The sequence below is a fragment of the Chrysemys picta genome, chromosome 25, assembly GCF_011386835.1.
Source record: "Chrysemys picta bellii isolate R12L10 chromosome 25, ASM1138683v2, whole genome shotgun sequence".
NCBI classification, from domain to species: domain Eukaryota; kingdom Metazoa; phylum Chordata; order Testudines; family Emydidae; genus Chrysemys; species Chrysemys picta.
In genome coordinates this window covers 7,301,730-7,320,268 of record NC_088815.1, presented here as the reverse complement: position 1 = coordinate 7,320,268, position 18,539 = coordinate 7,301,730, and the positions used below count along the sequence as shown (strand labels likewise).

The window sequence follows — 18,539 nt, the reverse complement described above, 5'->3', positions numbered from 1 at the left end:
CCCAGAGGAGCAAGCGCCCCTTACTGAGACTCCCACCGCTCTGTGCAGGGATACTGGGGTCAGCATGGACCCAGAGGGGAGATTTTGACCCCAGCTGTTAGCAATGGAGAGGATTTAGAGCTGAAGCGCTCTCTTCTGGATCTGCGTGGCCAGGCCGGCCGGTACCTTCGGGGCTCTCGGTAGGTCCTGATTTGCACCTAGCTTCACACTGCTGCATGCCCACAGGCTTCAGGTTCTCCCCGCAGTCGCTGGACGGCTGCCCAGTGTGGGCCAAGCACTGGACGGAGCGCCTCTGCTGGCCGAGGCCGCACTGCGCGGAGCACTGGGGAGGGGGACAGGGCAGAGTCAGAGCTGCCCTGCAGTTCTTTAACCACACACAGGGGGCTGGGCCTGGCCTCTCCCCGGGCTGGAGCCTGGCCAATGGGTTTAACCCAACCCTTGATGGCTGCAGCTTGCTGCTTCCAGCTGGCTACAGGGACTCCTATGCACGCAGCTGATCACTACAGGCCAGCTGCCTTTATAGGCCTGATCCAAGCCTACCGGCCCTCCCCCTGCAAACCCCTCAATAGCTGTTACGGTGGAGAGTCCAACCCTCCACCCCCACCCTGCCCTGCACTACAGAGCCCAGTTCTCGGTACGTTTGCTAATCCAGCCGCCCACCCCGCATCAGTAACTGGGGCACTGCCTAGGCCGCGGAGGCAGAGACGGCCTGCCTGTGCCTGAGTGGAGGGAAGCTCCATCAGCCGAGTTCCCTGGCTGGACATCCCTTACTGGTTGATAGCAGAGGGCTTCGAAGGCTGGACTCCTGGGCTCTCGGGGAAGGGGCTGGGATGCTAAGGGGGGGGGGGGACGACACCAGCCGTGCCCAGGTAAATAAGGGTCCCCTTTGGGAAGGGAAGAGGAGCAGACCGAAGGGCATTCTCCCCTTTATCTGCCCGGATCCCACCTGGCCACGGCTTGGGGGCTCCTCGTCCCACTTCTCCCCGTTGCAGGGAAGAAGCAGGTGCTAAAACTTCATGGCTGAGTGGGAAGAAAGTGCCCAACTGACTCCAGGAGGGGGCCTGGTGGCTGGGACACGAGCCAGCCTGAACGCTCCACCTACCCCGGGGAAGGGGGGGCAGGGAGAGGGAGCCCCAAAGGTGGCAAAGGAGCGGCTCCGAGCTTGCACAGGGAGGCGTTTCATTTGCCCAGCCGGCTAGTCAGCACAGGGACCCCAGTGACTGGGCAAGAGACAAGGCTTGAGCAGCTGGAGTCCAAGTGGCATAGGCAGCAAACCCACGGAGTGCTGCGTGCGCCAGCCAAGCAGGGACTCCAGCCAGGCCTAGGCAAGACTGGCACAGCCGACCAGGAGCCAACGCCCACCAGTGTGCTGATGACCACCGGAAGCAGAGCGCTGCCTGGCACGCAGCCCGGTGTCTGTCTGCGGACTCCGAGGGCACGTCTACACGGCACGGCCGCGGCTGGCTTGGGCTGTGGGGCTGTTTAATTGCAGTGCAGATGTTGGGTTCGGGCTGGAGCCTGGGCTCTGGGACCCCACAAGGGGGGCTGGTCTCAGCTTGGACGCCTGCGTCTCGTCACTGCTATTTCGAGCCCCGCAGCCGGAAGTTATTTATTGCAGTGTAGACGTGCCCTAGGAGCCAAAGGGGGCCGTATGGATATAGCGGCGGGCAGACATTGCTCTCAGGCGAACAGGTGCCTGCGGGCAAAGGGACTGGGGCGGGGCTGTTTGCTGCGGTCAGTCAGTGTCTGCCTGGCAGGCCTGGTACTTCAGCTTTTCCACACATGCTGCATTATTCAATTCCCTGTGGTGCAGCACCCCCTGGTGGTCCCACCTGGGAAATCTCCTGGGTTCCCCACCCCAAGGCTACCGAGTGGGCCGGGAACTCCTGGGACTCCGGCAGGAGATCATTCAGTACCTCTCCCCATTCGCCAGTCACCCACCGCGGGGGCGGGCAGCGTCGCAGGTTGCATCTCATGTTGATCGGGGGCTTGGTGTTCTCTGGGCACTGTGAGGTCGGCAGGGTCGTGCTGTGGTCGCCGCTTTTGCAAAGCACGAGGCGGTGGCGGAAACCAGGCCCACAACTCGGGGTGCACTGCAAAGGGCAGGCTCAGATTTAGGGTGCACAGGGAAGAAAAGATACACTGATCTCAGGGGGTATGGAGAAGAATCTCCCCATTCCCTCTCCACCCAAGGGCATACAAGGTAAAGGTCTGAGCAACAACAGGCCCCGTGTCCTGTGACACCCACGCATTTCAGCCTGCCAGTGCCCAAGTGAAGAAGGCACCATGTCACCAAGATAATACTGAGTCCTGCCTGGAGTGCAGGGGACTGGACTAGATGACCTCTCAAGGTCCCTTCCAGTTCTATGATTCTAAGATCCCAACTTGGGGAGGCAACTATGGGTCATGCAGGTAACTTACAATGGCGGTGGGATCTCTTCCCTGAGCACAGCTGAGTTTGTGAGCTCAAGGCACTCCCATCCCGCTCAACACTTCCTACCGGGCGCACCCCAGGCTCACTCATGACGTTACACAGAGCAGGCGGGGTCCTCAGCTGCTGGAACGCAATGTAGTCCCAACTGACTTCTGCGCAACGACGACAATCCACAGCTCAAGATCTGGCCCCGTCATTCTGTTTGGCACCTGCTGCATCTGATCGCTTCTCTGCAGGAAATGCCACCCCTAATTCCCTCCTTCTGATCTCTCCAGTAACGCCAGAGAAAGCCAGTGGAAACTGAGAATTACCCTGGGCTAGTTTAAATACTGCAGTCAGGTCTCTCCAAGCTAAGTTATCCCAGTTTGGCCGGGTCTCTCCTCTGCCGGGAGCACCTCCACTGAGATCGGCAGCAACATGGCCTAGAGGTTAGAGCCGCGGAGGCGTGGGATCAGGAGACTTGGCCTCTACTCCCCATCTGTCAGATGTGGGGAATGATGCCTGGCTACAGCGCTTTGAGATTTCAGAAGAAAGGAGCTGTGTGTAGGGAGCCAGACCCTCGGCTGGTGTGGACGGGCGCAGCGCCACTGAAGTCGATGGAGCTACACCGATTTACACCCACTGAGCATCTGGCCCAGTAACTGTCAAGCATTAGCGTCTTCGTGGCCTCTCCAAAGGCAGCAGCCTGACAACCGCTGAGCGGCTGCTGTGGGGAGGCCAGCGCTCATCCCGCTGGCTAGAACAGGCTCACTGTTTCCTTGGGCTCCCCCATCTGGCTGTGCCCCAGGGGTGGCGCTTGTCTATTTAGAGTGGAAGCTCTCTGGGGCAGGGACCGTCCTTTCATTGTTTGTGGGGGGTCCTGGGCCGTGACTGGGGCTGCCAGGAGCTACAGTAATACAAAAATAAACTAATGAATAAATGACGCCTTCTTTAAATTAGGTGCCAGACAGGACCTTGCTTCGAAGGGGGCAGGGAGCTCTTCGACCAGAGTTTCTAAAGCGATAGCTCAGTGCCTTCGGATTTTCCCTTCTTGAGACAAGCCACTAAGCCAGCGAGCTTTCTCCCTCCTCGCTGCTTCGGCTGAGACTCCAAACTCATTTCACTTGGGGTCGTAACAGGCTAGGGACGTACTGACCCTCCGTGCTAGCTTAGCTCTCAGAAGTCTGCTGTAACACTGGCTTGACATGTCAGCTAATGAAGCCCTAGGCTTGCCCCTCCCAGCTCAGAGGACGTCAGAACGTAGAACTGGAAAAGGTCCCGAGAAGGACAACCAAAATGATTCAGGGGATGGAACAGCTTCCGGATGAGGAGAGATTAATAAGACTGGGACTGTTCAGCTTGGAAAAGGGACGACTAAGAGGGGATAGGATCGAGGTCTATAAAATCATGCCTGGGGTGGAGAAAGTCAATAAGGAAGTGTTATTTACTCCTTCTCATCACTAAGGCTGCGAGTCTGTCACGGAGGTCATGGATTCCGTGACTTTCCGTGACCTCCGTGACTTCTGCAGCAGCAGCAGTTGGGTGTGTGGGAGGGGGCTCAGGGCTAGGGGCAGGGGGTTGGCTGGTGCGGGGGGGCGTTTACCTTGGGGCGAGGGGCTCCCCGGCCCCCACTGGCATGGCCCTGCAGCGCCTTCTAGGCGGAGGGGCCAGGGGGCTCCACGAGCTGCCTGCGCCCACAGGCCCCGCCCCCACAGCTCCCATTGGCTGTGGTTCCCAGCCAATGGGAGCTGTGCAGCTGACGATTGTAGCAGGAGCAGCGCGTGGAGCCCCCTGGTCCCTCCGCTGCCTACGAGCTGCAGGGACACGCAGACTGGGTGGGGAGCCCCTGCCAGCCCCCCAATCTTCATCCTCCCAGCACCAGTGGGGGTCCCAGGCTGTGTGCCACTGCCCCCCCCCCAGCACCAGCGGGATCCTGGACCACCTCCCCCAGCACCCACGGTGCCCCCGGACCGCCCCCCAGAGCACCCACAGCCCCCGCCCAAATTTTAGTTAGGGGTATATAGTAAAAGTCATGGACAGGTCACGGGCCGTGAATTTTTGTTTACTGCCTGCGACCTGTCCATGACTTTTACCAAAAATACCTGTGACTAAAACCTTACTCATAACACAGGAACCAGGGGTCACCCAATGAAATGAAGGGGCAGCAGGTTTAAAACAAACAAAAGGAAGTATTTCTTCACACAACGCACAGTCAACCTGTGGAACTTGTTGCCAGGAATGTTTTGAAGGCCGACATTATAATGGGGTCCAAAAAAGAACTAGGTGAGTCCATCAATGGCTCTTAGCCAAGCTGGTCGGGGATGTAACCCCACCCTCTGTGTGTCCCTAGCCTCTGACCGCCAGAGGCCGGGAATGAGCGACAGGGGATGGATCACTTGATGATTCCCTGTTCTGTTCATTCCCTCTGGGGCACCTGGCATTGGCCACTTTTCAAACATAGGATACTAGGCGAGATGGACCATTGATCTGACCCAGTCTGGCCGTTCTGACGTTCTTAGGACCTAATGCAGCCTAAGCGTTCAGCGTGGGGCAGACACCGTGAAGTCACCCAGGTTCCCACCCAGTGGCAAAGCCCCATTAGGTCCCACCTAGTCCATCGCCTTGGTCAGTGCAGGACTGTGCCCTGCATGGGGCAGTACCCCTCCCCCGGTGGCACTGTAGGCCCTGGACAGCCTTGGCCTGCCCTAATGATTGGAGCGCAGCAGGGCCCAAGCTGTAAGGACCCAGTGGATTTCGAGAGCAAGGGGCCCTTACCTCTGACCAGTCCAGAGCGGCCCATTCTGGGGGGCACGTTTGGTTATTGCAGGGCTCGTGCATCTTGGGCCGGGGTTGGGCGCAGGAGCCATCGTCCAGGATTTTCTCCTCGGTGGCAGCGACCTTCCTCCGGCAGACGACGCTGCGGGTGCGGACGCCTTCGTTGCAGCTCCGGCTGCATTCGGACCAGTTCCCGATCACCCAGCTGGGAAAAGAGACAAGCGCTGGCAGCTAGGAGCGAGGCTTGACCGTGGGCAGCCGTTGTCGGAGCCCAGCACTAGGAGCCCGCAGCCCTGGGCTACATCTACACAGCCCGTGCAGCGAGCCTCCGAGCCCGGGGTGACGGACTTGGCTAGCACGGTGCTAGCCCTCTGAAAACAGCTGAGTAACCAGCGCTTTGAGGTTGTGGCTCGGGCTGGAGCTCGGGTCCTGAAGCTACACAGCTATTTATACAAGTCCTGTAGCCTGAGGCTGTCACAGCCCCCCCTGGGGTGAGAGGCTGGCTCCCACTGGCTGTGTACACACACCCCGAGTCCGCCCCGGCCTGGCACGGACTGGCTCTGCACCGGTCATTTAATCTCTGCATGTCTCCATTGCCCCACGTAGAGCGGGGACAGTGACACCGACTTGCGAGGCTGCGTCTGCGCATGTTTCTAAAGGGGACGCACAGAGAAATGGTGCTAATATTGCGGGGAGAGGGGCCCCGGGGGGGGGGGTGAGTGGGAAGAGCAGGCACAATGACTCTGGAGAAATGCCGCTTTACAGATGAACCACACACTCTGTGAGCCCATCCCCTGCACTAGTCTAGTGGCTAAGGGCCCCGGACAGGGACGGGGGTTCTAGTCCTGGCTCTGCCACTGATCTTGGGCAAGTCACGGCCGCTCTGTGCCTCAGTTTCCGCCTCTGTAAAATGGGAACAGTGCTATTGTCCTCCTTTGTGAAGCACTTTGAGGTGAAAAGCGTTGGATCTTATTATTAGTGACAAAGCGGAAAGATAACATAATACCACACCCTTGCCTTTCCTCTGGGGAGCCCAGTGGCGCCACACAGACTTTAGTGCCTTGCTGAGTATGATCATCACCCCCAGAGGTTGGATGTGACTCCACCCAGGAGCCTCTGGCCATGTCTGGAACGGATCAGCCTTTCTCCCAGAGGGAAGAAAGACGGGGAACTGAGTCAGGGGAAGAAAAAAGACGGGGGAACCTGCTTTGCTGATTCAGGGAGACAGCAGGCACCAGATCCATTCTCCACCTCGATCCAGCCCTGCTTCTCCATCTGAGAACCCCACCGGTCGTTCCCCAGCCCAGCCGCCCCACGCCCTGTGATCTCCAGCAGCAGACACCCTTCCCAGCCCGGTGACCGCACTCACGTGGGCGGACATGGCTCAGTGTTGCATGGCCTCTGCTTCTCAGGTAATTTGGTTTCAGGGCTACAGAAATGGTTGAAGACTGTGGAGCTGTCGGCCTGTTTCCTGCATATGACGGACTGGACTTGGCTGCCTGCGGGGTAAGGGGAAGGGAAGAGAGAAATAGCTCGACCCTGGGTCCAGAGTTTAGAACCGTTCAGCACGCCCCCTGCTGGCTAGTCAGCAGGCGCGATGCACCACCCAGCTGCTCACTCTGGGGCTACAGGAGGGCACAATCACTAGACAAGGATGCCCCTAAGTTTCTGTTTAAAGTCAAGTTTTCCATCATCTCTACAATCTACAACACCAGACAGGGTGGGCTGAAAACTGGTAGGTCAGGTCAGGGCCCAGGGCAAAGTTTGTAGAGAAAATGTGAGGGCATTTGATCAAGGGGTTCCTGCACCCAGAAAAATAAACCGGTTTTGAAAGTTTTGTATCTCTTTTTTTGAGCAGGATTAGGGGAAAGCAGTGAGACGGCGAGGGGGAGGGGAAGGGGGGGCTGTCCTGCACTCCCCTTGCTGAGGACTCCTGCCCCATGCAAAACCAAGGCCCCTAACATCAAAGCTGAAAGATCGTTCAGCCTTGGTTTTGAAACTGCCTCCGTCTTCTTCTAAATATTTGCTCAGCCTCTCGCAGCCAGGTTCTGCAGACACCCCACAGAAACCACGGCTTCAGCTCCCACCGGAACGAGCCCAAAGGATTCTGGGAAGCATCTGTCTGAGGCGGACCATTAGGCCAACCTCCTGCCTAACACACGCCATTGAATTTCAAGTGTATCATTTCAACCCAGTGACCTTTATCAGCCACTCTTGGGGTCCAGCCAAAGAACAACGTCCAGGATAGGTGACAAGACCTGTTGTCTAGGCAGCCTTGTTGACTGACACTGAGTTGCAAGCGGTTGAGTGTGAGGTCCTAGTCTGAGAGCCCCATTAGACCAACATGGCTCCCAAAATGACAGGTTTCAGAGTAACAGCCGTGTTAGTCTGTATCCGCAAAAAGAAGAACAGGAGTACTTGTGGCATCTTTGTTAGTCTCTAAGGTGCCACAAGTACTCCTGTTCTTCTTTTTATGGCTCCCAAAGCAAGTCCCTGTGCGTGGCGTCTTGTGCCTGGAAGTCAAGGGAGTTGCCGACACTACACCGCTACCCCAGCCAAAGTACAGTCAAACCTCTCACCCCCGGCACAGAGAGCTGAGCATTTGGTCCATGGGGTGTAGTGCCAGGAGTACTGGGTCAAGGAGCCTCGGGTGATGGGCGCGTTGAACTTGTACTGAATTCCCTGCAGCTCTGCCCGCACGAGAACCTGTGGAGAAAGGGGCTGTCAGTGCATTGGGGCCGACGTGCCATCAGAGCCGAGCGTGACCATGGGCCCGTCTCGTGGTGTGTCCCAGGACCTCCACCAGGCTCTCCAAGCTCTCCAAGGCCCGCTGGGCTTCCCTTGCCTTCCCAGCTCTGAAACCACTGGGAGTCGACTCCGGCCCGCCACAGCAGGGCAGCCCGGAGGCGTGAAGAGCAGTGATCAGGAGGGACCACAGAGCCAGGCCAGCCAAAGCCCAATTTCTTTCCAAAGCCTGGCTCTGTGGTGTAATGGACCCTCCGCTCCGGAGCAGGGATCTGAGAAGAATTTGGCCCCTATGGTGTCCCTGTACCCCTGATTAGCGCTAACTCTGGTGCGTGTGTCTGGAAGGGGGGATAATCGATTGGGGTGGGTTAGCCGTGGCCAGGCAGGCAGGCCAGGGGGACAGAAAGGGCCGTTACCAACCATGACAATGAGAGTGGCATTGGTAGGTCCTAAGGCCTCCAGCGATTCGGGGTCGTCCTGAGATCTCCTGTAATGGAACGTCGTCCCGGCGACGTCAAAGCGCCTGGGCGGGTCGATGGAGAGCTTCCCATTGATGAAATACTCATCGTTCTCCCCTTTCAGCGCTGGAAGGACAGGCAAGGAGAGGGTCCTCAGTGTGGAGGGGACTGCCGGCTATTTCCCAGCGTGCACTGCTTCCCCCCACCGAGTTAACGGGCAAAGCTCGGAGGCTATCGATTCTCTTTGAAAGCAACTCTGTACATAGGCCCCCGGCCCCCTGAGCAGCTCTGCCATGGGAATCATGGGGCATGGCTTCTAATACACCCCTCACCCTAGTATCTGGGCACTGCGATTTCCTCCTCTCCCCCCCCCCCCCCGCGACACCATAACACTGCTTAGCCTGCCATCCAGTGCTCTTCAACCACTGTCACAAGGCGGGGAAGTACCATTGTCCCCATTTTACAGATTGAGAAACTGAGGTGCATGCAAATTAAGTGACTTGGTCAAGGCCAGGGGCAGAGCTGGGAACAGCCCCCCCCAGTCTCTGAATTCACAGTCTATGCCTGAGCCATTGGACCACACTAAAGATGCCATAGTGGGACAGGGCTTACCAGCCATCCTGGTGGCACTAGGGATGGTAACCAGGGCAACAGCTTAGCACATGCCAGTTCATACGCCGGTAGTGTAACGAACGGTGGCCACAGGCTATACACAGAGACCCCAGCACTGCTGGGACCACACTCGAGATCTTCCAGGCCCGAAATGCAACTTCTAGAGCAGAGGTGGGCAAACTACGGCCCGTGGGCCACATTTGGCTGGCGGGACCCTCCTGCCCGGCCCCTGAGCTCCTGGCCCGGGAGGCTCACCCCCGGCCCCTCCCCCGCAGCCTCAGCGCGCCCCACTGCTGGCACAATGCTCTGGGCAGTGGGGCTGTGAGCTCCTGGGGCAGCGAGCTGCAGAGCCCGGCCTGACCCAGTCTCTGTGCTGCATGGTGGCGGCAGCATGGCCCGGCTCCAGCTGGGCGGCGCGGCTGTAGTACCGCCAGGCACCGGTGCTCCAGGCTGCGCGGTAAGGGGGCAGGGAGCAGGGGGGGTTGGATAGAGGGCAGGGGAGTTTGGGGTTGTGGTCGGGGGTGTGGATAGGGGGCGGGGCAGTCAGAGGGCGGGGAACAGCGGGGTTGAATGGGGGCAGGGGTCCCAGGGGAGCAGTCAGGAAGGAGAGGGGGGGTTGGATGGGGTGGCGGGGGGCAGCCAGGGGTAGGGGTTCTGGGGGCAGTCAGGGGACAGGGAGCTGGGTGTGTGTGGATGGGGCAGGAGTCCCTGGGGGGGGGCATCAGAGGGCGAGAAGCAGGGGGGAGGGGGGAGATAGGGGGCAGGGGCCGGGCCATGCCTGGCTGTTTGGGGAGGCACAGCCTCCCCTAACCAGACCTCCATACAATTTCCGAAACCCGATGCGGCCCTCAGGCCAAAAAAAGTTTGCCCGCCCCTGTTCTAGAGCCTGTGCTAAAGGAATGGCGAGTGAGCAGCTGGCTGTTGTAGTCGCAGAGGACGGTCACTAGAGGGAGACACGATCTCTCTCTCTCACACACACACACACACACACACACACACAAAGCCCGTGTGTTACACTAAGGCCCGCAGTTAAGTTTTTCACGGTTGCACACTTGTTGTTGTTAACGTGCTCTTTCCCACGATGCTTTGGGGCAGGCTGGATGGTCCCGCATTGGTGAGAAACGCAGGGGACACTCGTTCCCCTCCAGGCTGGAAATCTCACGCGCACAGCCCGGACAGGCAGGCCCTGCAGGGGACTGGCCGCAGGGAGAGATGCCGGCTGTTACTCCGGGGACAGAGGCAGGTTTGGGTCGTGCCTTTCCACAGGTGTGATGGGCTCACAAGTGTCCCAGCCAGGCAAGCCCCATTAGAGGAGGACGTAAATTCCCAGCCTGCCCCTTAGCCAGGATCATTCCCGGTGACGTGGATGCACCAGCCAATCGTTTCTGATGGACTGGAAAGACTAGGGGAGCCCCGCTCTGTCCGACACCAGGGCAGGCCCTGAACCAGCACCAGGGAGCCGGCCCGAGGGGTCCCTTCCCCGGTCTGGCACCAGCGCAGGCCCTGTTAGCGAATGCTGCTCCCCCAGAACTGCAGGGAAACCCCAGCTTAAGGGAGCCCCCTCCCATGGGACCTCCGTGCAGGCTCTGACATCTGCTGTGGCTCAAGGTGACCTGCCAGGTGAGGTGAGGTTTACATTCCCCTCCCTTCCTCTCCCCTTGCGGTAATGGCTGCTGATCGCTTGAGACAAGCAACGAGGCAGAGTCTGGCTGGAAAGCCGAGCGAGGCGGCTGGTTTTGAACCCCCAGCCGAACACGCCGGCTCCGAGGGAAGTGCCAAGGAGCCGGGGCCAGCGCCGGGGCGTGGGGTTGGTGTCGGGTTATGTTGCTGAACGGAGGCGGAGCTGCGGCGAGACAGGGGGGCGTCTACGCCACACACAAACACCCCACCGGCCCTGAAACAGCTCCCCCATCGCGCCCTGCCAACCTCGGCAGGCACCGCGCCTTTGCCAGCCGCTGCCACCCCTGGGGAGGGGGAAAAGCTTTTCTCAGTGGTTAGCTACCGAGTGTCGAGAATACTTCCCCCTACTGCCCCTCAGGCTGGCACCTGGAACCCTCCCAGTACCCCCCCTCCCCAGGGAGATCTGCCAGACAGGTCTTGCCCACAGAGCACCCACAGAGAGGGGCGCCTTGGCACTGAACGGGCATGTAACTGGGATTTCACTGGTGCTCCATCGTGACTCTCCCTGTCCCCCAGCGTCACCCCTGGGCTGCAGACCCTGCTGTCTTCTCACCCAGGTAGTTGAGAGAGAGATTCAGCTCCCGGATATCAATGTGCACTGAGCCCTTGGGGATCCAGATCACCTCCTTGTAACCTGGAAGACAAGCCCAGGGCGTGGGGTTAGCAGGGAAACCTGGCCATGCTGGGATCAGAGAGACTGCAGGGGGCAGCCTGGGGGTGGGGGAGACCACCTGAGCCCAGCGCAACTTGGGTGGGGTGGGGGAGGAATCCTGAACCCCACCAAGGGAAATCAAGTTGAGGACCCCAGCATAGCCCAGAGGCATATCCAACCCCCAGTGCAGGGAGCCCACGGGCATATCCAACCCCCACCTCGGGGAGTCCATGGGTGTACCCGACATCCCCCACCCTGGGGAGCCCACAGGTGTATCCGACCCCCGCCACCCCACCCCAGGGAACCCATGGGTGTATCCGACCCCCCCATCTCCTGAGATAAAGGCACTGAACCAGAAGAAAACGAGCGGCAGGTAAATCAAGCCGTGTCCCAGCTGGGCCGGACGCTCCTTACCCCCCTCGGGCAGGGACTGGTTGAAAATGCCTTCGATGGTCTCGCAGGTACTCCCGTCTCCCCCACACACGCGGCACTTGTCCTCCTTCAAGTCCGAGCCGAGGACGCGGTCGCAACCCACGTGCTGGAAGGAAAGAGCCCGGGGGATTATCTGCCTGCAGGGGGCGCTGGCCTCCAACTGACCGGCCCTCCCGACGGCCATTCTGGTATCAGGTGCGGGAGGGTTCAGACTTCCCCTTTGCCTCCATTTTACTCCTGCCCCCTACCCCTCACAGCCGTGGGGGCTCAGCATGGCTCCCCTGTCTTTCTGCCACCCCTGGGGGATGGCAAGAGAAAGGGGTGTGAGCATGGGGCCCGAGGGCGAAATCTGCCTCTCCCCATCCATGCCCTGAGCGCCCAGGGGGAAGGGCTGAGCGTGTGTGTGGGGGATGCCGTGATGGAATTCACCCTCCCTCCTGGGGGGGCGGGATTCCCCCCATACCTGCGAGAAGGCTCCTGCCACATGGAGCTTCGGGATCTCCCTCTCCAGGCCATTTGGGTACGAGGGGTGCCCCCTTTTCCCTTGCCCAGCCCTGCCACAGGTTTCGTGCTGGCCCTCCACGGCTGGCTGGATTCACCCCCTGAAGCAAATGCCCCAGATCTCTATGGTCCTGCAACGGCTAATGCCGGCCCCAGGCGAGCGATGGGGTGACGCCAAGGCTCAGGTGGAGGAGCCCCTGCCACGTGCCAGCGCTGGCCTGGCTATCTGGAGGGCTTGGCTCACGAGAGGAGGCTCCATGCTCCTCCCTGCCTCCGGCCAGGCTGGGCCCTTCGCCCTTGCTGGGGCCTGGACCTCCCACTGTGGGCGCAGGGTCAGGCCAGCGCGTCTCCGGGCCCCGATGCTGAACGCTCATCGGCTGGAGGCGGAACGTGCAGCTGCCCCGAGGGAGGATGAGGAAGAGGGAGAAGGTGACGTTTTCAAAGGGTGGAAGGAGGAGACGCCATGTGCTTGTAATCAGCAGCCCCTGTGTGACCGGCTGCTTCCTGCCAGGCTTCCACCGTGCTCTGGGGTCCTTCACAGCACAGGCCCCAGGGGTCCTTCACAGCACAGGCCCCAGCAGCTGGAAGGGACAGGCTGGGCCTACCTCCAACTTCCCAGAGACTCCTGCTCACGTAGCAATGCCCCCTCAGATCCCGGAGGGACTCTCAGGCCCCTTCAGGTCCTTCAGACCTTCCCCAGAGCTCTTGAGGGCTTTGCTCGTCTCCTCAGGGCAGCGTGCGGCGCTACCTTCACGGCCACCCACTGGTGTGGGGGAAGCCTCAGGCCCTGAGCCTGTCCCACGGTAATGCTAAGCACTCACAGCGCCCTCCCGGGCAGGGGACGTCGGGGCTATTGCCCGCACTCCGCAGATGGGGAAACCGAGGCACGAGAGGTGGGCTGACCTGCTCCAGGTCACAAAGAGTCAGCAGCAGAGCTGGGGCCTGGGCCTCATGCTGCGTCCATGAGCCCCCGGGCAAGTGGGAGAGTAGCTGGCTCTGCTCTGCTCTCCCCACCGACAGCCAAGGCACACGAGAGGGGCCTGCAGAGCGCAGGAGAGGGTCTGAGTGCCGGCAGGGGAGCCCTCGCCTCATCCCAGCTCCCTCCCCAGCACCCCCCGACCTTGGCACTTACCTTGCACTCCCCGTTGACACAGATGTCATTGGAGTCCTGCCGGCAGGGCGTCCCGTCCACCACGGCCGCTGCCCGCTCCGTGTAGAAGTTGAAGCCCTCGGCCAGGCAGTTGAGAGAACAGGATTTCACGCCCCCTGCAAGAGAAAAGGAGGCGGTTCCGGTTCCACCTGCTCCAGCGCAGCGACAGCCAGAGGAGCGATGGCGAGGGCCCTACCACATTCACGGCAGAGCCGCCGGCAGCAGCAGCGCAGAAGTAAGGCTGGCATAGGATGGCCCCGCCCTTTCTGGGCACCACCTTCAGAGCTGGGCGCCCAGCAAACAACCGCTGCTCTCCGGCCGCCCAGCTCTGAAGGCAGCACAGAAGTAAGGGTGGCAATACCGCAACCCCCCTAAAATAACCTTGTGATCCCCTGCAACTCCCTTTTGGGTCAGGACCCCCAGTTTGAGAAGCGCTGGTCTCCCCCGTGAAATCTGTAGAGTATAGGGTAAAAGCACCCCATGGACCAGATTTCCACGGTCCGGGACGCGTTTTTCATGGTTGTGAATTTGGTAGGGCCCTAGTGATGGAGCTTCCCCCCAGCCTCACGCCCTCCACTCTGTGCCTGGTCTAGGCTGCTCCGAGGGGTCAGGAGGCCCCACTGCCAGGCAGCAGGTTCAGAGCAGCATCAGGCCTGCTCACTAACTACCCTGTGGGGCTTTGGGGCAGAGACAGCCCCCCCGAGGGCGCCGTCTCCAGCACGCCTTCTGGGAGCAGCCACTCCGGCCTGACAGGCTCTTCTTCCTCCGGGCTCGTACCGCACAGCCCCCGGCTAAACCCCCGGCCACTGGACCAACCTGCCTACTCACAGGTGGGTCTGATGTACACCTCGAGGCTCAGAGGAGCTACCCCCTCCCCCCCCGCCCCACTGTAGGTCAAGCGCCAGAGAAAGGTGCGGACGGAGGGAGAGGTCCGGGTTCAAGAGAGCTTGGCGGGGGAGTAAAATCCTGACCTCCTGCCCACGCCACCCGCAGGCAGCCCAGCACAGACCCACCCCGGAGCTGGGTTAGCTCCGCCTCTGGCCAGCACAGGCCAGAGGTGAGCTGGAGGGCTGAATTCACACCCCGTGACACCTGCCTGCCAGGGGTAGCCTCCCTAGGGTAGGCGGGCCCGAAACCTTCACAGGATGGGAGCCATGGAGCCGGGGGAGAAGATGGAGGGGAGATGGAGGGGGAGGTCAAAGGCAGAGCAGGGGTGATGCTCACCATTTTAGTTCTCGAACGCTGCCCCCCTGCCCCGCTCCCCGCCTTGGTAAGGAGGCTGCACAGTCATGAGACCACCACCCAGTTCCATCCTCTTCAGCTACAGGTGCAGAAGGGCTCCGAAGGGCAGGGCAGGGCAGGGCAAGGATATTGGGCCATTCGTAATGGGGGGAAAAGCAGCTCGAATGTGCTGCTTAGAAGGGAGGAGAGAGGGAATCCCAGGGGAAGCAAATCCCACACTGCGGGGAGGGGTTCCCTTCCTAACTCGCTCCCTTCAGGCCCCAGGGTGGAGGTCTTTAACTTCCCCTGGGGCGTGAGCCCAGACAGCCATCAGTGCGAAGTTCCTGGAGCAGGCCTCGTCTGTAGGGCAGGGGGTAGGGAAGGTGGGGTAGTTAAGAAGAACAAGATGGTGACATTCATCCCCATGGTGAACCATCAATATTTCTGAGCCCAACCTAGTTCTCATGGAAATCACTGGCAAAACTCCTATGGGCCAGCAAAGGGAGCAGGACTGGGCCTGACGCAGACACTGTATCGTGTGTCATTTGACAAGATCTCAACCTTCAAGGATCGGCTGACCATCTGCCGGTGACTGGAAGGTTGTACCCTGTCTCCTACCGACTATGGTGCATTATGATTTCTTCCTCGTGGTACCAGCGATGTTCATGAGCCATTTGCTGGAGCTCTGAATCACCTAGCTTAGTGAGAACCTCAGCAACTGAAATCTGCAAGTCGTTATTGCACATCAAAGGGGCAGATGGAGGGAAGAGGCGGCCCAGCTGCGTCTGGGAGCCTGCAAGTTCAGTGAAAGCAGATGGAGGGGGAAGGAAGAGGGAAGTCAGATGGGGGGGACGTTAGAGGGGAGTTCAGTGAGCTCTGGGCAAAGCAGCTGAGAATGACGACGGGGCTAGGCACTTGGTGAAGGGGGTTGCGTTATCCCTGACTCTCTGAGAGCCAAGGATTATCACCTACCAAAACTCTTTTGCTTTGACCTCCCCTCTATCCTTGAAGGATGTTGAAAGATGCTGGACTGACAGTGCTACAGTCAAATCGCAGGCCAGGAGCCATACATGCTTCTCCTTCATGCTCACCACAATGTATCTCAACACTGGCTTGGGGGATCATTTTGAAAGGTTTAATAATATATTGAGAATATACCTATCTCATAGAACTGGAAGGGACCCTGAAAGGTCATCAAGTCCAGCCCCCTGCCTTCAGTAGCAGGACCAAGCACTGATTTTGCCCAGATCCCTAAGTGGCCCTCCTCAAGGATTGAACTCACAGCTCTGTGTTTAGCAGGCTAATACTCAAACCACTGAGCTATCTCTCCTCCCCAAGGAGAGAGATTCCACGGCCCATTGAATCCTCAGCTTCCTGCCTGAACTCACCAGGCATGGTGATAGACTGTCACACCGACTCCCATCCACTGGGCACTCCACTGAGGTCACCAACTCATTTCATGGAGGCCACCAAGCAGCCATCAGTGGGCAAGGCCTTTAGGTGGCTACGCCCCATGGGTGGATTTGAACTTGTCACTTGAAGGTCAGAGGTTCAACGTCCCGCCCTTGAGACAGCTGGACCTCTGCTGCTAGTTTAGTTCTCTTGGCCGCAGCATCCCAAAGCTCCTGTGTCCGAGAGCTCCTTTCCTGAGAGTCATCAGTGTACAAGACAAGTCTGCATCCTGTTACTCGCCATAGTTTAGTGCCAGCAGGTGGTGGCTTCCCACGAGGACAGGGACTAGTGATTTGGGCTAATTCAAGGGCTCAGTGGCTGCCCAGGCCGGACAAGGCCACAGGAGCACCTTTGACTGGCCTTTACTGAATTTATTTTATACCCTTGTTTGTCTTACTCTTCAAAACCACCCCAACCCTTGCAGCCGCTCCTCCACCGGAACCTCATTCTCCTTCCATCCCCGAAGCCTCCCACCATTTCTGCCTCTGGGATGGCTTCTTTACAATGAGGTGCCCCGCGTTGCCTGCCCTACCAAGGGGAGGAGAAGTCTCTGATCTGTGGAACGATGTTGTATCTTAAATAATACAGCCGAACCCTGGGCTTTTCTGCCTGTCGCTGCTGTGTCTGGAGCACGCCGGTCATTGAACTGCACAGAGATACTGAGAGGTGACAATTCAGAAGAGCCCATCAGTTTGCCCAAGCAGGTTAATTGCCCCTGGTGTTCTCTAGGTTAAATCCTGTCTGCCATCTTGCTTCAGAGCTGGTTATTTTCAGAGGTGTCACTCCTGCCTCCCCAGCATCACCTCCTAGTGACAGACACAAAGTCAATCCTGCCTGAGGATCCTTCAGCCCCAGACAGAGCCACTCGCTTTCCTGTTGTATCCACGTCTCGTTTCTTCCATCACTTGACCATGGGACTGAATACGTAACAAGGTAGGACCGAGAAACAGCCAGAGACTCAGCGGGTCTCATTTCAGGACTCGCAAATGTTTCTTTAAACTGCTCCGCACACGCAACCCCCTTTCCCCTCCCCACTTCCCTTCCTTCCTTGTCTTGGTTTCCCCTGCAGGAGAAGTGAGACCTCCCGCCCCGTAAAGCAGCTAAATCATGACACAGCCTTGCTTCCTCCCCCTTCCCTGTCTCCTCCTCCATTTCAGCAGCTGTGGGGTCCTCTTGCTTTTTCCTATAAGACTCGCTTATTGCTGCTGTCCTATGTTCAGCCTACAGCAGCGACCGGCCCAAAGCGTAACCATCACGGGCTCAAAAAAGCAGCCAACACGGAAAACGGGAATGAAAAACGTACTATGCCAAAGAGGGGGAAAAAGGGATCAGGGGTTGGTGGCGTGAAGGCCAAATTCCTTCCTTTGCCCCGGCTTTGTTGCAGCACCTACAGGAATGGTGCAGGGCGTAAGAACTCGGGAGAGAGGGAGGGAAAAGCTGGCAGGTGTGAATCCAGCTCTGGGGGAGGCTCGGAGTTTCCTCCTTGGCTTTTCCACATTACAGCCCAGGAGGAGGGTTTTTTTTATCTTTTCCTTAAATCCTTCAGAATTCAACCTTCTTTCCAAGTGAAATCAGCAAATAGAGAAAGTGAGCGAGCGAGACCTCCAGCTGAGGCCAGCACAGTCTGGCTCCTAGCAGGTCAATCAGGGGTAAATTCCCCTTGGGCTCACTTGCCGATGGAACACCAGCATCCTGTGTCATGTCTTGGCGGTGGCGATGTGCAAAGGGACGCCAGCCAGTGGGCAGGCAATCTGGCTGACCAGGCTAGTCCACTCAGGTGACTGTGAAATCCCAGGCCTCCCGGCCTTCTGCTAAATGTGCATGGCTTATTTATTTTATCTGATGGGAAAGTAAAACTGGAAACCGTTTGTTTTGATCGACTGGGTCGTAACCGGTTAGGCAAATTAACAATCCTTTTGCTGAGATCAATGGGCAAGATGCCCCAGTAGAAGGGAGCAAGCCGGCTTGGGACACTGCATGGGAGAGAAGGGGAGATCTGCTCACCGGGGTGAATTCTCCGGGATAAATGGAACAGAAGATCCTACAGTGGATGTCTCTGCCCTTTCCCTGGCTGCTTGTACCAGCCACCCGCTATGGTTATATGCAAATACCAAGCAGCTAGTGTCAAGTTTTGCCACATCCCAAGAAGTTTGTCTTGTAGATAAGGGCAGCGGACAAGGAGTCAAATCATTGCCTATGTGTGTCTCCCCTCCTGCCCTTGGCCTGTCCTGTCTGTTTAGATGATGAGCTCCTTGGGGCAGGGGCTCTCTCTCACTCTGTGTCTGGGCAGCACCTAACACATGGGACCCTGATTTAATTGGAAGCCACTGACACATGCAGAACAACAGTTCACCCCGGGGCCACGATGCCTCCCCGTGGCTATGATGCATCCCCCTTTATGCCTCACACTCTGGGCCATCCCACGGTTCCCTATGGCTTGGGCTCCAG

The 18,539-nt window shown here is 58.8% G+C and overlaps 1 protein-coding gene across 2 annotated transcripts in view; it reads right to left on the bottom strand.

Moving 5' to 3' along the window:
* The window catches only part of ADAMTS10 (ADAM metallopeptidase with thrombospondin type 1 motif 10), a 137,455-nt gene that overhangs the window by 2,430 nt on the left and 116,486 nt on the right, over window positions 1-18,539 (bottom strand). For both annotated transcript variants that reach the window (XM_005281234.5, XM_065578598.1), the window contains 9 exons: window positions 13,401-13,534; window positions 11,750-11,873; window positions 11,237-11,317; window positions 8,354-8,517; window positions 7,768-7,894; window positions 6,558-6,687; window positions 5,189-5,393; window positions 1,917-2,093; window positions 166-322 (listed from right to left, as the gene is read on the bottom strand). In XM_005281234.5, coding sequence (XP_005281291.2) covers window positions 166-322; window positions 1,917-2,093; window positions 5,189-5,393; window positions 6,558-6,687; window positions 7,768-7,894; window positions 8,354-8,517; window positions 11,237-11,317; window positions 11,750-11,873; window positions 13,401-13,534 — 1,299 coding nt within the window. The remainder of the gene's footprint in view (window positions 1-165; window positions 323-1,916; window positions 2,094-5,188; window positions 5,394-6,557; window positions 6,688-7,767; window positions 7,895-8,353; window positions 8,518-11,236; window positions 11,318-11,749; window positions 11,874-13,400; window positions 13,535-18,539) is intronic.